We start from the raw sequence: 24,444 nt of genomic DNA on the forward strand, positions 1-24,444 counted from the left end.
ATGGATTAAAACTAGATGAAACCGATTTTAATATCAGTTTAGAAGAAAGCTTTTCTCTTTATTTTGGTGTATTATCTTATTGATGAGTTCAATATGGAAATTTCAAGGCAATCACAAGTCCAATGTAATCATCCTGTATAAAACTGTATGAGAAATATCTTTTGCAATGAAAATATACTAACAACGTATTATCTCCACATGCCCATTTTAAAAAAAAGAAATTATAGAATTAACAGGAAATAAAGATTATTCCTTATTCATATTAGGCCTGACTCCAATGCTGGTAATCAGATTGTTAAATAGTTCCACAAATGCTTTGCTTGTACTCAGTGGAAGTACTCACGTAGGCAAATACTGCTGGGCCCTGGCAAAAGTGAGAGAATCTGGGCTTCTCTGATTCAAAGGTTTATTATTAACAAAACCCTCAGGTGCCCAAACCCCACAAAATGGTTTCAACTGAACAGTCACACCGCTAGTTGGAGAAAGGCACACACGTGATAAAGGAGGAGAATGAAAAAGCTTATTGACGTGTTGATACACAGCTGATAAGGAAACAAAAGCCCACTTAAAAAAAAAAAAAAACAAAAACCAAACAGTTGCGTTTTAGTCAAAGTCAGAAGCAGCATCTGGTCTCTTTTCTCTCCCAACGTCAAGAAGCTTGCAACGATGCTGAAGATATTTCCAATTCTAGCCATCCTTACAGGTAAGAATAGTAAATATTGAAATAGCACTGGAATAAAGAAGCTTGTTGAAATAAGAGAGCAGGTGAGCCTGACTGGCAAACTTGGAGAATATTTAAGATTTATTTCAGGACGGAATGAAAACCATGGCTATGATGCTACGCCGTTTTGTGGAAATCAGCAAGCTGACCACTGACCGGTCGGAGTTTTTTGCTTAAGAATAGAATTTTAGCTTTGGCAAATAAATGCTTTGCTCTCAAGCCAGGAAGAGGCAAAGAGCTCCCACGCGGAGTGTTAGGGGCTTTCAAGGATTTCAAGGTTGGGTTTTCTTACATTCAGCTTTTGTCTCCCCTTGATAACAGTCCTGGGAAATGCTGCCTCCATCCCACCCTCAGCAAAAAATGTTTGGGGATGCTTAACTTTAAGCATGCAAATGATCCTTTGGATTTCCTCAAAGTTAAGTGAGGACGTAATATTGTGTGGAATCTAGGAATTATATGGTATATGAAAGACTATATATTATTCATGTTTCAAGGACATTTCGTTGTGCTATGCTTTATTTTTAATATATACAGAAGCAGACATTTTTAGTCTAAAGCTCGAGTGAGGTGAAACAGCCTCTGTATCCGGTAAAGAAAATACAAGTTAGTTTCCACATTTTCTTTTCATGATGGAATTATCTGGTTTGGATGCCAGAAAACTATTTTTAAATAATTGCTCCTGGTGTTTCAATGTTATCTCTCTCGTACACACATAAACCCCACAGATTTTTGCCTTAGAAATGGAAAATAATTCAGTGTTAGTACCAATACTTTTTGAAACAATGTCCTCTCATTTTAAAGTTGCAGATTTAAGACTAGCAGTGTGTCCATATTGACGGGGCTTTCTGCGGTGGCTTGGTAAAGACCAGCAAACTTGGATTTACTTCATGAGTGTTAAAACTGCATGGGACTTGAGGACTTGAGCAAAAGTGGGCGATTCCCAACTAAGTGCAATGACTTTCTCTGTAGCAAGGAACCCGTCTTACTGTAATATTGATGAGTAAGATACATGGATCAACTATTTTTAACAAGTTATGGTCCTGTTCAGACTAGCTTTGTTCACTGAGTTACTTCTTACTCATGTGTTTTTTTTCATTTAAACCAAAATGCTGCATGTGTGAAATGGGATTACGAGTTTGAAATCGTAAACAGTGAACTAAATGCAAAGCAAAGCTCCCATTAACTTCCGTGATGAGGGAAAGGGCTGCACGGCTCCAGGTCGCTCCATCTGCAGCCAAGAGCTCCATCTTACAATTAGTGATGGCTCTAAATAGCCTCACTGGACAATGCAGGTTTGATAGGTTTTGCCTTTACAATTTTACTAGAGCCAAGCCTATTTCAACTGAATGTATTTCTTCAAAATATACAGCTTCATGGAAACTAGAATGCTTTGTGGAGTTGCTTATGCTAAAATTAATTTATTCTGGAAAACCTTATAACAGCCAGGCTCTGTGGCACTCCTGACTCCACAAACAGAGAATGATAAGGGAAATACGTGGAGCAGATGACTGAAAAATGGATGTTTTCCATAGAATGACATTGTGTTGCAAGACTGCAGCTTTAATCCTGCAAAGAGCAGAAAATAAATACATGTAAACCTGGAAGTATTATTGTGGCAAGAAACTATCATCCCCTGGCCAACTCTTAATTCTTAAAGCTGAGAACAGTGAACTGAGATATCTATAATAATATTACATGGCTTTTGTATTAGATCTCAGCAAGGATTCAGCTCCTGTGAGCTGACAGGACAAGCAGGAGTTGCAGCCAGCACTGGGATCCCATCTTTCCCCAAGGCAGGTTTGACACATTTAGGTCAGTCTCCAGCGATCCCTGTGAGACTTCACATATAATGTACATCTTGCTGTAGTTTGAACCTGCTAGTTCTCATCCTAGCCACTGCCAACATGGAAAGTAGATTATGCCCTTCTTCCTGGCAGTGACATTTTATTATTGAAGCCAACAAACAAGGAAAAGAGACCCTGAAGAGGTCAGACAGATTTGCATATTGTATCAACTGATGAATCTGCAATATTTATGTGGTTAAAAATGTCAAAATAGATTATATTTCCTTTTAAACATTGTTTTCACTCATAGGGCTGATAATTTGAGCAAAGTACTCTTTCAATATTAGTGGAGGTTCTGCTTAAACTCTCAAAAGCAGCACCCAAAAATAAGATGCACAGATATTTCATTGAGAAGAATATTTTGTATTTTTTGCCTCTATCATTCATACAGGCAATAAGCCCACATGAAAATTATTATTATTTTAACATGAAGTTCTCGCCTTGCCTATTTTGCACAGAAAGCTCTGAAAGACTTATGTTTTCCATCACATTAAAAATTAACGTATTCTCCTTCAGAATCTTTAGACAGTAGCTTTAAAGCTGGACTCAGCGATTTAGCAAAACCCTGAAATGCAGACTTATTTTTCTGACAGCTCTAACTTTGTTGCTGTAGGTCACCATTGCCAGTAACTTACATGGAGGACAGAAACAGATAAATACTGTAAGATGGTGCTCGATTCCTTTCATTAATATGGTTGTGTAGCCAAGCTCGACTGGAATATTATGGGAAAGGCCTCACAAGTTATGTTTGCTCCCTTTCTGCTTTGAGCAAAACAGAAAGGGTTGATCACGTTATCGCAGAATTTCTCACAACCCACATAATAAAAGCATTTCCAAAAAGCTTAGTTTGACATTTCCATTGTAAAAGCACTGGAAAAGAACAGCTTCAAGCCCTAATAAACCTAAATAAAAGCAAAGTAATTAGCAAACGAAAAGCAGAGGAAGGTTGCTGGGCTCCAGCCTGGGGAAACCTGACAGTGCTACTGAGCCCGAGACAGAGCTAAGAATGGAAAATGAGACAACATTGTAGGAGACGGTGATCCACAGGAAAGAAAATCAGACATCTAAAGGAAGAACAGCAAAAAGAAAAGGGCAAGAAGGGTGTAAAAGCAGGCTAGATACAGCTGTGAATGTGAGTGCAAGGTGCAGGAGAGCATGGCGAGTGTATAAGAAAGGTTCGGTTTAGCCACAGGCTCTTGGTGAGAAGACAAGTCTCTGCAGGTGAGAACAAGTACGTTTTTACAAACTCTGCCTTTTCAGAATATTATCCATTGTAAGGGCACAGGTATTCTGGGGGATCTATTTCCTTGTTAGCTTTTACCCACTCCCAGCTCGTTATCACTAAGGTTTCCCCACAAAGCCCACGGGAAACTGTAGTGAAAGGAGAATGAGGAGACATCTTCCACGGGTTCTGCGATGACGCAGGGAGCAAAGCTCCCGTGGCTCCCAAGGCTGCCCCGGCTGATCTCTCCTCTCCACCCTTACTGCCCACAGGCCACGTCAGCGGTGTGGTGGTGACTGTCCCTGAGAAGACAGTGAATGTCACCACAGGTGGAAACGCAACCCTCCTCTGTACATACACGAGTTCTGGAGCGCTGGAAAATTTCTTTATTCAGTGGAGCTTTTACAGTGCCAAAGAGAGCCAGCTGCATACCGTAAGATTTTCATTTATTATTAATATGAAGTTACATTTAAGATATCCTTAAGTCCTCAAATAATCTTGTTACATTTGATAGTGTTATCCTCACTACAGACCAGGGAGGCACGGAATGTTGGTGTTCCCACACTAAAGACTGGAGTGCAGTGAAATTTAAGGGCAGATGCACAAAGTTATCTAGGCTCCTAATTCCTACTGGCATGCCTGAACTCCTTTAGAAATGTAGGAGAAGGTGCAAAAGGGATTCAGATGCTCCAACGACTTGCGTGAAGTCACACAGGGAATGTGAAGCAGAGCAACAACCAGGTATCCAAAAATCACACAAGTCCCCCAGCCCCTGGACCATCTGTCTCCCTGTTCGCTTGTCTGGCAGATATTCCTGCCCCCGTGAAGGCTGCTTTTCTGGAGAGATGCCTTTGCCCTTGCAATGTGTCCCTCATTTAAGGGTCAAACAAGAGCTCCTTGACTCAGCCACTACCGTTGCTATCAGGCAGCTCAGTAAGAGGAGCGGTGCACAACAAGTGGGCCGTGAGCATTTTGGCAGGACTCTGCAGAAATTTGTCATAGAAGGAAATCTGCCACAGCAAACTTGTGTTGGTATTTCACGGCATCCCACAGGTACCTTTGTGGCAGCAGAACAATTACAGATCAAAGGCAAATGCTCCCTGCCCTTCCTGAGACCCTGAGAGGCAACAGAGCCAAACCGGGTCTCTCCCCAGGGGTACAATGGGACCGCGTGGTAGGTTGGGGTGTCAGCATGGAGACAGCATCGGGACTGTGCAGGACACCAAGTACTAGACAGCTACAACCACTGCCTGAGCTTCTCATGTGGCTGCAAAGACCTTGCAGAGCAGCCTGGTCTGCCTGGAAGGGATGGGATGTGTAACTGACTGTACGTACTCACGCTGCTGCTCAGACTTCAAGATTTTTTGGTGGGGAAGTGAATCCATGAACCTCACTCCCAGCATAACATGCAGGGCACGAGTTCCCATCAGCTCAGCCCTGACAGGTGCTGAGCAATCAGCAGCACCTTCCTTTATAAGAAGAAGTGCTTATTAGAGGTGTTACTGCATCCTTGGAGATGACCGTGATTTTTTTCCATGCCCTGGTTTTGGGCTTGTGCCTATTAGACAATCAGTCCCTTTTCTCTCCCATCATTTTTATCCTGTTGCTAACATTTTTCTTCAAAAAATTCAAGCCTTCTGCCTGGTGTTAGACCAGTTGCTGTAAAGAGAGCTGACTTAGAAGAGTGTCAAGTCCACATTGATAATATTCCTGTCATGTTCACTGATTTCCTAATAGTATTATGTTAGGAGGTTTGCCATTGCTGATAGAGTTATACCTTCTATTTGGTTCATCAATTATAGCAGAATCAGACTGTCTATAATTTGCGGAAGGTAAGAGCTATACCTTCTATTTGGTTCATCAATTATAGCAGAATCAGACTGTCTATAATTTGCAGAAGGTACAGTATGTAGTGTATTTGGCATTGAATGGCGATAGCCAGTATGTAAGAAATCGCAATTTAACATAGGACAGAATGGCTCACCCTCCTGCAGTGTATTACAGCCACAGAGGAAGACTGTATTGGTGTGAAGTACAAACACTGCGCCCATCCCAAATTCTGACCCCAGCTGAATGCCAGACACACACACCTTGCATGACTAATTGTATCAATAGTTGTTACTCATCATTTGCTTTTTTCAAGTCAAAAGTAGTTTATTAAATGAAGAATTATTCATGAAAGGGTGGTATGTACAGGTTTCCTAAGCTAGTTGTATATAGTACAATATATTATAATTTTAATCCACTACCTTACATCACAAATTTTAATCACTTGTTCAGGTGGGAAGTACGGCACTGGGATGGGATGGAGCCCATCTTCTCTGGATTTTGTTGGAGTCCCTCTGTTTTACTTGTGTTAAATTTTCCATATTGCAAGACAACACATGCAATACATGTTCTGGTCACAACCAAGAGAAATAAGCAGATTGTAGTTGCAAGTATTTTAGAGGGAGAATCAGATAGTTTTGAGAGATCCAGGCAGGGAAAACCATTTATAAGCTGTGACCAGTGATGGGAAAACACCCCCTGAGGATTATAATCATAAAATACTGTGGGTGATTCAGAATATGCTCAAGAAGAACTGGTAAGAGGCTACCGAACGTCAGGGAAACCTTATGGATCAATCCCTTCAGCACTCAGCCCCGGCTCCTGCGGCTCCCAGCGCCGGCACGGGGAAAGCCGTGTGCCTGTGCGGGCTGGAACAGATGCTACTGGGAAAAAACGCAGCTGGTTTTCTCCCCGTCTGAAACTGATTTCACGGTAAATTCACTTTTACACTGCAACACACATACATCTGCAATGGATGATTTGCATTTTCATTAAATAACGTCGGTTCAGTCCGGAGAGGCCACGGGTTGGTGACCAGTCCCGTTCTCCCCGAGCACCAGTGACCCTGGGCTGGCAGCTCCCCGGGGCCAGGAGATGAACACCCTTCACAGCCGCCGTGTGCCTGGGGGCCGCATGTGTGGGAAGAGCTGCAGGACAGGGCTTTACTATTTCTAAAATGCATTTAACAACCCATTCAGTGCTGCATTACTTGACCCTGCATCCTTTTGACCACAACATGGCAATTCCTTACCATTTTGAACCCGTTCACAATAAAATTAACCGTGTTAATGCAAAAACTAGGAATAAAGGGCTGTGACTGCTTGTGGAAAATACGGTTTAAGAAATTACATAACAGAGCTGAACATGAAATTGGATTTTCAACCTCCCTCTGGACCCACAGCAATACAAGGTTGCAATTTCTATTTCAGGCTGGTGGCTTTTCTGAGTTTCAGAAAGGACAGAGTGCCTGAAAGCATGCATGTTTTTCTCTTACTAGTTTAAACAAAAAATAATCTCTTTCTACAAACCTGGCTTTGCCCTGGTTGCCTGGCATGTAGCTGAAGTTTCACATATCGTTCCAAGTAGGAAATACATGTATGGCAATGGAGGAGACTTCCAGCTTTGGCTTTCATTGTTTAGATACAGTAACTTTAAAATGCAAGTCAAAAATATATTTAACATGCTGGTGAGATGATAAAAGCAACTGAATTGAATGGACTGGCACTATACCTTACTGAATACCAGAACAGTAGCTTGCACTTTAAGTGGGATAAAATTATTTAATGTTATGAGATATTTAGATTCTTCTAAAATGTCCGAAATAAATGAATAAACAAACACGCAAATGCTTCCTTATAAATAGCACATATTGTCCCTGAAAAAGTTTGTTGAAAAATCCTGGCTTCATTCAAAATTTGCCATTTTTTTCAGTGACTAAATGGATAACATTTTCAACTTGATATTTTAAAGTACAAAATTTCTGACAAATATTTTGAAGAGACTTCCAATTAAAAAAAAAAGGCAGAAAATACATCTTCTTCTCCCACTGCTACAATTTTAAATATTGCTGACATCTTAGTAAACGTTAGCTGTCTTGATGATGCTGTTATTCACATGGCTGATATCTTCACAATAATAAGATTAAGCAGAGAGGATGTTCTCCATAACAACTATGAGGTTAAAAAAAAACTTGATTCTGATAAATAAAATTTATTTACATAATAGTGAATATGGCCCTTTCTCTCTACAGTGGCAGCAAGTGACAGAGCAAACTGTAGAATGTCAGAATTAAGGGAATTTTATGTCATTAAGATGCCTTTGACCAGAAGCATTAATGAACGTGAGCTTTGAATTACTAGATTTTAGGACATAATATATAACAGGCACAGAGGCCATAGGTACTCTTTTTAAAAAGAATGTTAGTATTTTTCACTGCCAATTACGTTACAGATTTTGCAGTGTTTTGAGATATGTAAGCTCAGGTACCGTCCTGTGTGGTGTGAAATCAGTAAGATCAGGATCAGGACTAGTGCCGGTGTTAATTTAATGCCCCAGAGTATTCCGCAGCAGATTTTACCTTGCCTCAAAGTGAGGCAGTGCTGTCGTTATTTTGCAGCCCTGACACAGATCTGCCTCCTCGCGCTGGTTTTGTGGAGGTGACTGGTGTCTTTTGCTGTTTGTTCTGGTGTTTTCACGCCCCGTTCCACGTTGCCCACCTTACACAATGCTGGCGCAGGTGCTCGACAGTTCAAAGTCATGGCAGTTACACCGGGGAGAATGCAATACCACAAACAGGACGAAAAGGGAGGCAGCGAACAGCGGAATGGCAGGTGTGCGTGGTGCTGCTTTGAAGACAGCGCAGCTATATATAGTGTGCGAATATAGATCTTTTTACTAATTGGAGCCAAACTCTGCTCTTTTCCTGAGAAGTTTCCCCAGTGGAAGTAACTCCCCTCATTTGAACTAAATAATGTAAATATCAACTCAGGGAAAATAGGATGCCATACATATTTTTAACTTTTTCTTCTTGCCATTTATCCCTTAGCAATGTGTCTTTTTAATGATAGGTTTAATTTCTAAATAATAACACCTAGCCAAGGATCTTGAGAACTTTCCAATACCGAATTATCTGTGTTTTCCATGCAGACAAACTGAGGCAAACACTACTTATTCACCCAGGGTAGCAGGGTACATCACAGCCTGGCCTGGTTCATAAGGTGAAGTCTCAGCTCCTGCTAAGATCTACATCTGTGCTTCATTTCATGCTCTGAGTCACTCAGCTGGCCTCGCTGTAAAGAACATAAGTAAATGTTTGAAAGATCGAAGCCTGCTGTTGACTCTGCGCAGGCGAGGCTATAGCCTTGCAAAGCTAAATACAGCTCCTGAGCCTAACTAGGGCCACACCTTGAGTCTCCAGCCCAGGGCACCCACAGTTGAGTAAGGGAAACTATCAGAGACACTGCCTGGCTACCTAAAATATGCCCAGAGCAGAATCCTTGATTGAAATTTTAAATTCACTAGGCGAGTAAAAGGCATGAATGACTGTTACTTGTGAGAGAAACTGAGTTATTGATAGACTTTTCATGAAAATACTATCCAAAAAAAGCCAAGCTTGAAATACTTGCAAACAGTGACATTGACACTGCTTTGGTAAAACTACTGATGGGAAGCTGAGAGGGAAAGTGTGTTAGCAGCAGGTAACAGCAAGAATATCTTCCATTTATTTCATATATTGGCTTTCGCCCTGCCAGAGCCCTGTATTTTCCTCATACCTGTACTACCAAGAGAGTATCACTTAGTGGCTAGGGGCAAGGAGGGTTTCACTTACTGCAAACCACACAGAAGAGGAAGGCGGCACTGCTCCCAAACGAGAAGCCCAGTGATGTCCTCGTACCCAGGTGCACAGGCCTGATGAGCAACTTTGCAAAACCTTCACAGGAGTGAGCACACTCGTGTCATGGTGTTCAGGAACAGCGGACAGGGTGGCAGAGCCCGAGGAAGGAAAGAGATGCAAGAAGAGCGATCGGAGCGCAACTGTGTCTGCTCCCGTCACTCTGAAACCCCAAATTCAGATTACCAGCAGTCCCAGTGCCAGCACAGCTCTGCTGCCCGGCACAAAGCAAGGCACAGGCATGGGCACTGCGCTACCATGTGAGCGCCAGGGGACGGCCAGCCCTGTAAGTGTGGCTTTCCCATAAAAACTACTGAAAGAACAAATTCCTGCCCACGTAGCAGGAGCAGTTCCCGATACTCCATCACAGGCTTTCAGCCCCAGACAACTGAGATCATGGGCTACAGAAGCCACCAGTGCTGCAGGGACACAGGCTGGGGGGCAGAGCATTCTGCTCCAGCCCACGAGCCAAGATGAGCCTGTGCAAAGGGCCTCTCCAAAACACAAGCATTTCTTTTTGCCTAGATGTGATTTTTTAAAATCAAGCCTTATTTAGCACTTAGGTGACTGAGCAGGCACTTAAAAGGAATAACTTCATGGACAGCAGAGGCAACACTCCAATGCAGAGGAACGGAGACCCTGTTGTCATGTCACCACAGTCAGGGTGACTCCCTGGGTGTCACTGGGATTACCGTGGACTGCCTGGGGTTATTTCTGGCACTGCGGTGACAGTCTGAAGAGAGAAGATAAAATAAACTGATACACTGAAGCAGACAATTGTGAGAACACAAGGCAAAGAGGAGACGAGTAGAAAATGATCAGGTTGTAACTGGTGTGTTTGGAGGAAACAATAGACTTCAATCTCAGATTGCCTAATTTTAGGTAAAATTTAGAAATAAGGTTATATTGCATCTCACTGTTGACAAAGGCTTGATATATCTGCAAAATCCGCTGAACACGAGGCACCCTGCCCTTGTGAACAGCACTGATGGTATGGATGGGGAGCTGCATGGAGAACAGGCTCTTTGATTTTGGGGGAACATTTAAAGTCTCATTTAACTCTCAGATCAGCACATTTTTACTCAAATACAGAGTTCCCCGTGTCACGATATTCTGAGTATGGATGAAAAGTCAGTCAGTCATTGTCAAAAGATGGTGTATGTGACAGATGCACGGGGAAGATGTAGCTGGAGATACAAGGTAAGAAAAACATCCCCACAATCTTAAGGGAAAAAAAAGAGCTAAATAGCTTCTATTAGATTTATGCTACTGTGAGACCTGTAATCATACTCTGGATTAAAACCTTTGAACCAGCACAGGACTGAGACAAGCGGAATCAGATGCATAATTCAGAAGTTTCAACTCACCTTATTTTTATTGCATTTTTCTCTACCAAAATTATTCTGGATGTAGCTGTTATTTTTTTCCCACAGCTATTCTAGGTAGCTGAAGTAGCACCTTCTACCCAAAGGGCATCTGAAGGTCATGTCCACACACCAGGAGCCTCTGGGCTGAAATGTGAGCAAGTCTGGATAGCTCGAATTTGGGGCTACATATTTACACAGAAAAGAAAAAAAAATCATCCTGGATCTTTTTAGAGTATAACACCATTTTGAGGTGTGATGGATACAGAGGGACCCTGAGCTGCCTGCTGAACTGGCGTCGTCTCAGCTGGCAGCTCAACGTCCCAGCCGTAATCCATTCCCAGCTCTCTGACTGCAGTGGGATTAAGTCTCACCATGAAGTAGAGGGTACAACGCGGTGTAAATTGAGGTCTAATAATAACTGCTGAAGAGCAGCTACACCAAATGCACTGAGAAAACATGTTTGTTGATGCACTGTAGAAATTATTTACTAATAGTTGAGCCACAAGAACGAAACTGTTAGAACATGAAAGAGCTGCTCCTCAGAAGTATTTTGCACCAGTTAATGTTGCTGAATGATTAATCCTTTAAAGGCTTCTGACTCCAGCCCTTTCTTCTTCTACCAATAAGCAATTGTGACAAGATGTTTCTAGTCATTATTAACATCCTCAATTACCCATGCAAAAATCTCAGTAATGCAGGACACAATATCCCCACTACAGTCTGGCAGATCAGAGTTCTGACAAAATCTGTGAAAAACTGGGGATGAAAAGCAGCATTTGGGGCCAGACTCAGCCACATGACACGCGTCAAAGAAACCAATGCATGTGTGAGCATTTGCTTTCTCATCTAGCTGAGTTCAGAATCTGAGCCTTGGGCTTTAATTAACACTTTGAGCGCGCAGCATTTGTTCTCTAATTAGATGGCAAGATGCTTAAGGGAGTGATGAACACTTTTTTCCCTTGTTATTTTATAAATTCTGTCTGTACTCAGAATTCAAAAAGAGATCGTGATCTCAAAGCAGTAAAGTTGTTAATATCCTCCTTTGCATTTATCAGTGAGAAAGAGACTTTAATTGTTCTTTTTCTAGTAGCTTGAAAAAAACATCAAATGGAAAATGGCTAACCAACCCAGTGATGGGGCCCCGTGAATTCCTGAGCTTTACAGCTCTCCTGGCAAAGTCTGTGACTCAGACGCTGAATCCATCAGCCTAGAGAAACGTCACTGAGGAGGATGCTATAGCTTTGCATCTGCTGGCAGGGGCAAGTGAGAAGGGGCTGGGGGAGGGAAGACGGGTACTGGAGAGGAAATCATGTCCTGACACTGCCCCCTCAGTCAGTATATTAAGGCTACTGTAAGGATTAAGTGGGACATTTTGTAATACATCTTCAAGTACATCTCGTCTTACAATTTTGATATCCAGACGTACCAAGCATGTACAGCAACGTGAGGCAATGACACATGGAGATGGGCGGTGGAAGGAATAGTGACCTGGAAATTATTAATGAGCCCATCCGAAGACTTTTGAAAGATACACATTTATGCAAATTCTAGTACGTATTTGTCCTGCCCCAAGAAGAGAGGAAGCAGATGGAGGCGTGTTTCTTCTAATTTACTGCCTGCTTTTTCACATATACCCTCCACTCCCTAAGGAAGATGATCTTTCTATAGAATTTGTATAAAGAAAACCCGAAGGTGGGTTCCTCACTCTCTGCCAAACATCTGGCAGCTTTTGAAAATCCTTAACTCAGCACCAGCTTTGCCAACTGCTTCCTCTTCAGGCAAATGTGTTCCTCACCATCACACTAGAAGAGGAGCAGCCTTCCCACAATTCAGGCAAAAGGAGAAGAAAAGGAGATGTGATTTCATGTACCATATCCTTCAGAACTGTGGACACAAATTATTTTGTCTCCAGCATCTAGAGTGCATTGAGATTACCAAGATTTTCTTCCAAACGAGTATGATCATTCCAAATTCCCTGTTCCGTTTGTAACCCAGCTCCCCCAAGCAGGTACACAAATAATTGACTCAACTGCCTTGGAAGTTTATGAGGCCAAATCCTTTTCTTGTTTGCAGCAGAAACTGTGACTGTGGAAATGCCAAGTAACTATAGCACTGCCTTAGCCGAGCGGGACGGCTGCTGGCGCCTCCGGCTTTAGGCACTGCCTGCCCCATGGGCTGAATAACCAGCTGAACCCCAAACCTTTTGAAGCTCAGGCAGGCATTTTCTGGGCAATTCAGCTGTTTTGCAGAAACTGTTTTTTCATATTGTGGAGTTACAAGGGACAACATTTTTAGGAGTGATAATCTCTGCTCTTGTTTCTATCAGTTGTTCGAATAGTCATCCCAGGCAGCTGCTCCCATAGAATGTGAAAAGGCACCATTATATAAAAACTTGCATGAGCAACTAGCTGGTAATAAGAAGCAGCGTCCATTATCGCATCCTCAATATTGTTTTTACACTGGTAAATCATCGACTTCACTAGAGCTGCTCATTATTTTCTTGAGGACATAAAAAGTGTATTTTTTTGAGAGAAGCATAACAGATTTCTTTCATAGTTTTTTACGTTCAAGATGTTGCACTTTAAATATATTTCTCACATCAAATTAAAAACGCTTGCAGGAAAAGTCTACCATTGACTAAATTTACAGTTTTCCCATACAGACATTTTAGGCACATTTTAGGTAAAATGGAAAGAAATGTCAATGAGATGTGTGTCTGTAGGAGGAAACATTAACTGTCAGTTGCCGAAAAAGACTTCTATATCTTCAACAGAAAACAAGTTTTTACTTTTGAAACGGATCAGAAACATTTTTGCAAAGATTTTCATTTCAGCTTTTTGAAAGGGACAAACATGAGCTTTTCAAGGACAGCATAAAACCACTTTGAACAAGGGTTTAAAATCCCCATTTTGAGTGTATTGTTTAAAATGGATTATGAATTCATCATCAATTAACTGAAACACGTTCCTCCTAAATGAAATTTCCTGTGTACACAAGCTAGTCATACCTTTGGGACAAGATATACACTCAGTAATTAATTACAACATTATTCAGCCTTTTTGGTGTTTACCACCTTCCTTCAGGCAATAAACTCCAGAGCTAGTGAGATAAGCATCACAGAGGAGCAGAAGAACAGGGAACAGGCAGGAGCCTGCAGAGGAACTGAATGCACTTCCTTAAGGTGTTCCACTGCCTTTATGTTCGTAGTTGAAAAAAAGACCCCAAAACAACAAACAAACAGAAAGATTCTGTTTAAATCCATGAAGAAAACCAATATCCTCTGCTGTGTTAACACCTGCCTCAGATTTAATGGTGTACACAAAATGTTTTCTCTGCATGCATTCAGACAGGATGAGAGAACACAGGGGATTAATTTTTCAGAGTATTGTATTAGGGCTTAGATACATAATTCACTCTGACTTCAGATCAAATATACCGAGTTGCGCTTGCTCCTCTGCAGTGCTCACTGGCATGCCCTGACCGCATTGAAGACTAGTAGTGCCAGTCCTGTTCCCAGGAACACGTGCTATAGCTGGGCTGGCACTCACTGGGTAGCTTCTGCTACTGTTTACTCTCACATAAATCCTAGATCACTCTGAGGAAGACTGGGTAGAATTTAGCCCCTTTTTTTCAGTAATCAGGCCTTTTAGTAGGATATAATGGGCCTGCTTCTCCTCTCATGCTGCTGCAAGTCACACATTAGCTCATTGAAGTCATAGTACAACTTAATTTCACAGTAGTGTGGAGAGCTGATGGAAGCCCTTCTACCTCACTCAAACAGATGAAACTGATGGTGAGGAGATGCAAATCCAGCCAGTCACTGCTCAGATCTATACAGGAACGTCAGCTTAAGAGGAGCCTGAAGTCAGAAGTCACAGTTCTTGTAACTTCAGATTCTTGCAAGAAACAGTGTATAACACTGTTGTTGCTCACACTCAGATAAATATATAAGGAGACAAGTGTGGCCAGTGTGGTTTTGTAATTACAGATAGATCATTTTTTTATGAGAGGTTTGCTTATATCAAACTCCCTATTTTAAACACTCTCCGTCCTTGGGGAACACCAGGGTTGTGCATGCAGACTCTAGATTTGCAATACAGGTCCATCTCTAAACATTTGCAAAGCATAAAATCAGTTTTAAAACCGATGGCATTGCATGCAGCAATGGAAACTGGAGAGCCCATCCAGCCGTTCCGCAGACTTTGGAGCCCAGTATGCCCCTGTGCTACCACTGGACCTCTCCCACCTCCTCACTGCAGCACCAGTTCTGCACGCGTTGAAAATGCGGCAGTGTAGCTGTGCTATGCAGAGCCCTGTGTCCATTGTACCAGGTATTTGTAATCCTGGGACAGGGAGAGATAAAGTCTGGAGGTAAAATTGCACTTGAGCTGAGGCCAAGCTGCAGTACCGGAGCTGCTGGTGCTGTGCAGTCTGGGTTCTGACCTTCATTTCAGAGCCTTATCATTGCACAAAGCAGCTGTACTCTGGCAGTTTTGGGGTGTAGATTGCCTTAAGCTAATAAAGGCTTTCAGATAACATTACTTAAAGACTTCAGTCAACACTGTATCAGGGTGGACAAATAGAAGTAAGAATCAATATTCTTAATTCAAAATGCAATCAGTTGATCTGTAAAGTAAAGCAAATTATATGTCTTGCCTGGGGATCTGCAGCGTACCTAAACACAGAGAACTTTGACCAAAAAGAAGTTTGATACTAGTCAAGTGTGAATGGCATTTCATGGGAGTTTGTGGAGCTTTTTCCTACAAGCATTCTCCAGCTGTTCCCATTAAAAAACATGCTCTCAGGCCTGCTTCAATAAATACATTCACACTGCTGATTCTGGAATACTGTCAGTAGGAATGATGTTAGATATATTTGGCTCCCAACCTGTAATTCTATATAGTTACCTCTCATGTGTTTAAAAAAATGACTGAGTATGCTGGAACCGGTCACTTTGCCTAGACAATAGAGTTTGTGCACGTAGACACTGGGGAATATACTGCCTATCCCAAATATAATACTATCCCTTTTACACAACACTATCATTAACATCTGGGAAAAATAATTAGTGTTCCGTAGTTGTCCACATTAGCTTTGTTCTTTCAGATCTTGGTTTCACAGCAGACCTAGACTGGACAGAGTGTACTCCTATTACATTTACCCCAGAGCAGATGAGACGCTGCAGTTCCTAAGCAGACCCAAGGCCCCAGTCTCAGACTGGCAACCAGGCTCCACAGTGACCACAACTCTACCTCTCCTTTCCGCCAACAGACAACAGGTTTGGGCTTATAAGCTTCCGAGGCTAATTCTACTCCCACACTGCTGTCAAGTACAACTGATGCTGCTGAAGTCAGAGAAACCAGTCAACATTAAACAGCAAATTTTTATGTGGGAGGAAATGCTGCATTCCTTAGAGACATTTACTATGTCTATAATTCTGCAAAACTTTTTTTACTGTTTAGTAGAAGGGGAATTTCTTGATCCCAAATAAGTGCCTCTCCAAGCACTGAATCCAACAGGTATTCGTGACTTCCACCTATGGAATAAACTCAAAACCACAAGATAGTCCCCGATACTGGCTCTGACCCTGATTACACAAACAAGAAGAACAGCATGGTTGCTCTCATTGAATACGTGATGATTCTGCTAGTGTTCTTGTACTGCATTTTTATTGCTTCCAAATTTACTGCCAACAGATCAGGCACCTTGTTTGCTTAAACCTATGTCTTGTGGATTCACTTCAGTTCTCTGTTTGTTAGCTTCTATATTTGGAAAGCTCTGCAGCCATCCACTTTTTGCAATGACATGTCCATTCTTGTCACAATCTTCTACTGAGCCGCTTATTAATAATGTCACAAACTATTAGTGCTTCAATTAGTACCACTATTCATTGTGTATGACAGCATTTTTTCACAGAATTGTCATTTAGTGGTCAATGGTCTTACTTTTGTTTTTGCAAACGCATCAGTCTGTGACTGGAGTATCCACAAAGAACTAGCTACTGTCCATTTACACAATTAAAAAATCCCATTTCTGAAAAGCTTGTCTGTTACAAACCACTAGAAATATATATTCAAATGTACCATGTTTCCATCTCTAGTTTCTCGGGGGAGGGGGCCAGAAAAAGGGTGACATTGTTTGGCTTAATCACAAATCAACTATATTCCAAGTATCAAACAAAGCATCAGGAAGATCTCGTGTTATTAAACTAAAAATTGATTCTTTATCGCAGATCTATTATTATTCAGGAGGCCAATCTTACTCCTATGGAGAGTTTAAGAACAGGATAACAGCTGCAACAAGTCCAGGGAACGCTTCAATAACAATCTCCAACATGCAGCCCTCAGACACCGGCTCCTACACCTGTGAAGTTTTCAGCCCACAGGGTGACGCGGGACAGAGTCAAAAATCTGTGATTGTCAACGTGCTTGGTAAGCGCCTTTCCCCTCTATCACTGCATTGTGGTTTTCTTCCCTTACTATGAAACACTGAATTCACAGCTCAAAATACGCAGGACCAGAGAGAATACGAGAATGACTGTGATAAACAAGGGCCATGCTGCAGGGAAGGGCTCGCTGCTGCAGATTTCGGCAGGGGTTGGGAGGCAGGCAGGGCCTGGGCTCCCTCTGGCTGCCAGACGCAGCAGACCTGACACCACCCCACAGCCACCACCCTTGCTGGACCTGCCGTCAAATCTCATTTTCCCACCACTGGCCTTCAGATCCACTTTGTATGTGTTGGATGGAAGTAATACAAAGTCTGTTCGGGATGGAAGAAAGCAATAGTTCAACCATAAAGAGGCAGGGCAGAAATGATGAAAAGCAGTGGAATGAGACCTCTCACATCCTAGTAAGATAAAAGTTTGTACTAACCCCACCTAATAATTGCTTTCATGTTGAGAATTCATATCCGGTCAGAGTGACAAATCCAAGTCATCTGAAAATACGATTCCAGCATCATTTGCCTATCTGCTAGGGGTAAGAAAAAGACATATGCAAACTCAATCCATGAAAAATTTAAGTACTACTGTTAATTCTCATCTAAAATTCCCCAAACAAATAGAAAATCTTGTAGCAGTTGAGTAAGAGATTGTAATTCACATGAAAAGCAAGAAATGGTGTTCATTTATGCACACAAAACTGGGCTGTGTTCTCTGCTGGCATAGTTCCACTGACAGTACTCTAAAGAACCACAACATAGCTATAGGTAGGAGATGAAAAATAATTGGTGTAAGTGAAGAAAGAATCTTCTCCTGTGTGCAAAGTGAGGAAACGCTATCAAACCCGTATGTTTTTAACGGAACTGTAGTTAATTTATTTCCTTCACAACTGCAGTATACTGAAGAGTCACGCCTTGACCCCTCCCTTTATGTGGAAAAGCTCCTGCTGTTTCCCCAAAGAAAATGATGCTGCTATGTGCAGAATGCTGCACGACAAATAGGGATTGGCCCATTATAACTAAACGAATTGATAGTCTTCATCTCAACACCTCCATAACAATATTTAGCATGCAAATGGAAGAAAAGAAAATAAAGATGTATACCAGGCCATGTACATATATTTAATATTACTGAAATCTTTATGGGAGAGCCTCTGGTCAGATCCATAAACAAGACTCTGGTCTCAGCTGGAAATCTGTAGACGGGGCTCAATTCTTATCACAGCACAGGACCAGAATTTGAGGTGGATGCTTGCGGCCCCAGCTATCTACTCACGAGGTGTCTGTTCTCCTCATTGTTATTTTACAGTCAAACCGTCAAAACCTTTCTGCAAAATAGAAGGAACGCCTGAAAGAGGCCACCTAATCTACCTCTTATGCAACTGTGAAGAAGGATTGCCTCGCCCTATCTACCGCTGGTACAAAATAGACGACAATACCCTCAAGCCTGTGACCGAACAATTTAGTACGTAACTACAGGACTACCATACCATGTTCCAGATCTGGAATTCCACAGTACCAGCCATTTCAAACACTGTGTATCATATAGGGTAGTTAAAATCCATCCTCTTCTTCTGACAGTCAGTGTCACAAAATAATATTTTTACGTATTGAAATCAACTGACAGCTGTTCACACACACAGGACTTTTTTTCTATTTGTTTCAATAAAATCGTGTGGCATGCTAAAGTCTTGGCTATGCCATTACTCCAAATTGTTAAAATGGGAGAAATATTTATGCCTTTACAGCTCACTTCCCTTGGAACTTTGAGGGAACTGATAGTCAGAACAAGTTAAGTCAATTCAATTTGTCATTCAGGTGTTAAGTCCTCCATCCTGAAAATCTTCAGGACCTGTTAGATTTTAATTTGTGAAGTTACACTGACAATAGTATCAATGTGGGTAAAACATCAGTCAGACAGACTGATCTGCAGAGCAGGAGGCTGCTTCTCACGTTCTCATACACTCCTGCAGAATCCAATGGAGTAATTTTCAAGGAAGGTAAATGTTTTTTATTTAAAGAATATAAAAACCCCCAATGCATGAATAATTAGAGAACTCTGTTTCTAATCTCTTAACAGCTCTCAGTATTATCAACTAAAGAAAACGGTTTCCCTCTACAGTGTACAAACATCAAGCTGTACCTGCTCTCTGTTTTTCACAGACCCAAGCACTGGCATTCTTTACATTGGCAATCTCACCACCTTTGAAACTGGGTACTACCAATGCATAGCGAGCAACAGCCTGGGGAACAGTACCTGTGAGCTTGACCTAAGCGCAAAACGTAAGTTTAATGCATGAAAGTAATCACAAATTTGATGTACAACATGCACAGTTTGCAGGAAACTGCTATAACAACTTTAAATCTTACATGCTCTGGAAGAGCTATGGAGTTTTCATCCTGGCATGCCCAGAATTTACACTGATCTAGACAACTGATCAAAGCACACATGTTACATCTCACCTGAAAGACAGAGATAAAGGCAACCTGAATTTCAGAATTTGTTTGCAAGGACTGAAGAGCAAAGGCTTTCAACTCTTGCCAGAGTTAACAGCCTATATGTTTTCCTTAGCCAGGCATAAACATCAGGTTTGTTGGGGTAGGGAGCTAATGGACAAGAAAGGCAGCAAACCTCATAAAAGCACAGTTCTCTCCTGGAGAATCTTTGGCCTCCCTCCTAGAAATACAGCTGTCAGTCAGTTTTTTAGTTCTTTGAAGCCAATGCCTTCTTTCTGCTAAAGGCTCCTCCACTGAATTTCCATGGGACTTTGCTATAATAATACTTTTTACAAAGTCAAGTAATCTTTTTTGTCTTTCCAGATTCGGACAGTGGTGTTGTTGCTGGAGCATTAATTGGAGCAATTCTGGTAGCTGCCATCATTTGTGTTGTCGTCTGGGTCTTAACCAAGAAGGCGAAGAAGAGGAAGTCATCAAGTAATGAGATGCAGTAAGAGATTCTGTTTGCTTCTTTTTAAGACAATTATTTCTGTAAAGCACTGCTGATAATCCATAACAGAAGTAAAATGTAATTTAAATATTTTTTAAAGGTAAATAATATGGGTTTTGAGAAAACCTCCAGAGTGAGAATATTTGGTTTTGTGTGACTTTTAAGCTGTTGCTCTTGTAACCAAAATTGCCATTACCCTTTCCCCTGTGTCTACAGTCAGCTACCACTTACAAGTATCTAAGATACCAAATGTTTTTTAAACACCACAAACTGAAAGTGACAAGCTGGAAAAACAGTTTTTAGTATTTAGAAGTTAGTGGTGACTGCTAATGGCAGGTGGAAGAAGTAAAAAAAGGAATAGCAGCTAAGGGTTGGCTGAGCAAATTTACTGGGATTGTACGTTACTGGTTTTAAACACAGAAGGCTCAGTTCGGTGCTATTTGAGATTACAGGACACATGCTTGGCATACTCAAACAGCAGAAGACACAAGGTATAGTCAACAGAATGGAGCCCAGAATGTCCCTTTTGATCCTGCTCTGGAAATGTCTTTTCCTCTGTGCTTTGGTTGCTCATTTTTCCCTTAAATTGCCAAATCTTCAGGATAGGGATAATCTCACACACTATACAAAACTGTATTTAGCCCCATGATGTTAAATACTGAACAAATACATGCAGTGGAGGCCAGAAAAAAATGTCATGTGGACACTTCCCTGTAGCACAGGTCTAAGATCTCCTGATACAGAATTCTGCTAATCCACACCAGTGGCCGCTCACTCATGCACCTGATTTCTGCTTTCAATTGATGTAGCATTAACATCTGATTTTGTCCTTGGATCCTAATAAGTCTTACTACATTGAATTAATCCACTAGCTTCTGGTATTTTTTACATGTGAAAGTGCTTAAATATCTGGAGTCAGCCTATTATTGTTTTGAAAAGATAAACAGAAATTCATACCTGTTACTAAAATATTTAAATCGATTTCAGCCTTTTCATACCTCTTTTCTGACTGCACTTGAATGAGACACCAGATCTGCACAGAATTTCTCAGAAAGCTCACACCAAGCGGTGTGTTTTGCTGCCCCTTCTCAGACACTGTTTGCCAGCACTGTTTCCCATTCTGCTTTCCTGGTTTAGCATTAAACATACTAAAATCCATTTTATTCTAATGGGATTACTTAAACTAGTGATGCAGATCAGTCTTATTATCTAACACTCTATCACTTTTTGTCTTAGCAGCAGTAATGCTGTTGCCTTCTCAGGTGCTCTTGGAACAGAGTCATAATAACGAGGATGTTACTGTTTAGACAACAAAACCACAAAGACTCATTATTTTGAAAGACTCTAGTGTAGATGAGATTTCAACATGTGAAATCACAATTTCCATCCTGTTTTCCTGCAGAGAAATGGCTCCAAAACAACCGAATGCGGAGTATGTTCAGGTACCTAATGAAGAAAACATTCCTGCAACCACAGTTCCATCCAGCAATGCGACAAACGAATACCCGAGTGTTGATGAAACAGCAGCCTCTGGAACATCTGGAAATGATGAGAAGCAAGAAGCTGAAAAAGAAGTAGCCTAGAGCTTTAATACAGCTTTGGACCCCTTTACACAAAAATTGTTGGCATTGAATTAATATAGAAGCATGACTAAAATGGGCATTTGTATTGTCAATGACTGGACTGGAGACTGAAAAGGGTCTGTTACACACACACTTTGTGAATAGCACAAGATTTAGCCTTCAAAGTTAACCAAATTTCATTTATTATCTAGTCATAATAATGCATAAATATAAAAATACTGTTATCCACATTTATCCAACCTGTTTTGCAAAACTAGTTAGGAAATGGGCTGAAGCATATGAAAAAGTAAAAGCTTTCCAGTCAACTACCACTAATGCCATGTGTATCCATACAGTCTGAACCACAGCAGTCTTCTCCAGAACATGTTGGCCAACCTCATGTTTCCTATGCACCAACAACAATCATCATGGCAAATACACTCCAGTGTTTAAAGGATCTGATTTTGCATGTCAAAAGTAAAAAGAAGTTTCATCAATGTCATCAGAGTGCAGAAACATATGTTAAGACCTGGACCAATGAAATCTCGTGTGTCTGAATTGCACTTAAAGCTAAAAAAAAGCCCTGGAAACTTTTACCCTGTTGCTGCATGCCATGGAATACATTTTGTTAATAGTGACCTGCTTGGCTTTAAAGTTCGCAAGACACCAGCGCTGTGTGTTTTAGCAGTTCTGCTTTTCAGTTTAATGGAACCAGCATTCAGGTACCCACTTCAGACATCAATTGACTGGTTTCCAGACAAGAGGAGCTGGAAATCTAAATCACTTGCAAGGCTTGTCGTATAGGCACACAGAGCATCAGATTCCTCACAACACACAGATAGAGCTGCTTTCAAAATTTAGAAATTAATACTGCCTACTAGACTACACCCTAGTTTTGATTGCTTGCGCTGCCTGAGGTGATTCAAATCTATTTCCAGGCAACTGCCCTACCCACTAAACAACGAATTCCTGCTACTTTTCCACCGGTCTCTTTAGCCCAGTGTAACTTCAACTATTTTCTATAGGTAGAAGCATCAAAAGGGAAGGTAAGTAGTGCATGCACACCAACAGCTGACTAATGAGGAGAAAAGAGAATTGAACCACACACACTCTGATCACCAGACACTTGTTCTCTCTGGGCCTCATTTGGAAGATTTAAGCAAACTCGGTTCTTCGAAAGGGCAAAGACACCTCCTTTCAGCACGCTCAAGGACCACGGGGCCCAGGTGAACACATGCAGCCTCAGCAGCTCCCTTCTGAATTACATGAGGCAGATATTCACTGACACAAGGAGACACTAGTTTCAGTCTCATGCACTGCAGAAAAATGTATCTGGCTCAGGGATCTGGAACTTTTTGACGCTTTAGTCTTTTATAAGATCTAATGTTCATAAATCCTTTAGTGACTGTACCTAGCCTGTAAACATCAGTTATATGCAACCGTCATCTTTAAAATAGATGAAGGATACATCTGTGCTAAAATTTTCAGGTTCAGTTCCTACAGCTATCAGTATGGTCAATAGTGACCACAAAAAAAAAAAAAAAAGCCAGCAACATTTAAAGAAGATGTAAGGCATGAGGTCCTAATTAAGACTCAACTTGGATCATCAAGCATGACCGTATTCACTGCCCTTTCTACCCAGTTTTCTGGCTTTCAGATATTTGTCTTTGATATGTGTGTCCTAGTGTTTAGCATCGTTGCAGAGCAAAAGAGCATTCACAGTGCTCTTATAATATCATTTTAGCTAAAACCTGCTTGTGCTGGACTATGAGGGTCAAACCCTTACTAACACCAACACTGCCATATTCTACAGGTGGGTCCTCGCAGTCCTCTCTCCCCAGACCACTCAGGGTAAACCTGAAGTCATGACCTGTACAGAAGTCTCTTGTTAATCAGGCATCTCTCTTACTGACTCTTGTGGCAATTTTCCTAAGCAAAATCCACCAACTCACGTCCTTCAATCTAGGTTTAGAAGCTTACTGAAAATTTCTAACGTTCACACCCAAAGTTTTGTAGGCGTGCAGAACTACAACATTAAGCACGCTCAGTAACAGCAAGAGCAGAGTAATTACTACCTACTCCTGTTTGGGAGCCATTTCTTACCAAAGCTGTTTCCTAATGAGATAATTCCAATCAATTATAGGTGCAAGGGAGACCACAACTTGGCTGACCTTGGCATCATTTTAAAATAATTTCTTCTCTGACATTCCTAAGTATTCTTTCACTCTTGCCCTTCATGGGAAAACATAAACAACTCTTCACAACACTCCTGTAGTTTTATTAGCTCTTCTGAAGTAATCTCTTGTATGTATGTGTCTTTGTTATATTTTTCTTACTGCAACAACTTTCCAACTTTCACATTTCTGCCAACAGCACTATTGCGACTGAAGAGGGGAAGCTATTATAATAATTTTTTAATCTTTCCTTAATCTCACCTTCACAAATTTATCCCCATGTATTCTTTATATAACTTGCTACAGTAAGATAGGAGCTTAGGCTGGTGAAGTTATAATCACCTTCTATAGCTAACACAATCTTCCTGGAACACCACAGGTCTTGCATTTGCTAAAAAAGTAAAAATTGCTCAACTTATGTTTTCTATAAAAAGAAAAAACTATTGAACA

The 24,444-nt window shown here is 41.3% G+C and overlaps 1 protein-coding gene across 1 annotated transcript; it reads left to right on the plus strand.

Annotated features, from left to right (window-relative positions):
• The first annotated feature begins 666 nt into the window (after positions 1–666).
• Positions 667–21,841, plus strand: VSIG1 (V-set and immunoglobulin domain containing 1). Its single transcript, XM_065643543.1, has 8 exons — positions 667–703; positions 4,060–4,220; positions 10,599–10,706; positions 17,106–17,304; positions 18,621–18,776; positions 19,475–19,594; positions 20,132–20,258; positions 21,661–21,841. The coding sequence occupies exons 1-8, from the start codon at positions 667–669 to the stop codon at positions 21,839–21,841; spliced, it is 1,089 nt and encodes a 362-aa protein (XP_065499615.1).
• Positions 21,842–24,444: the final 2,603 nt, after the last annotated feature.

Source organism: Caloenas nicobarica, chromosome 12 (assembly GCF_036013445.1).
Source record: "Caloenas nicobarica isolate bCalNic1 chromosome 12, bCalNic1.hap1, whole genome shotgun sequence".
Classification (NCBI taxonomy): domain Eukaryota; kingdom Metazoa; phylum Chordata; class Aves; order Columbiformes; family Columbidae; genus Caloenas; species Caloenas nicobarica.

Bases quoted from the DNA above. Each gene is read 5' to 3' on its own strand.
- VSIG1 (XM_065643543.1), top strand. From the start codon at position 667: ATGCTGAAGATATTTCCAATTCTAGCCATCCTTACAG. The intron at 10,707-17,105 runs GTAAGAAAAACA...TCTTTATCGCAG, and splicing joins GATGTAGCTGGAGATACAAG to ATCTATTATTATTCAGGAGG. The intron at 18,777-19,474 runs GTACGTAACTAC...TGTTTTTCACAG, and splicing joins GCCTGTGACCGAACAATTTA to ACCCAAGCACTGGCATTCTT.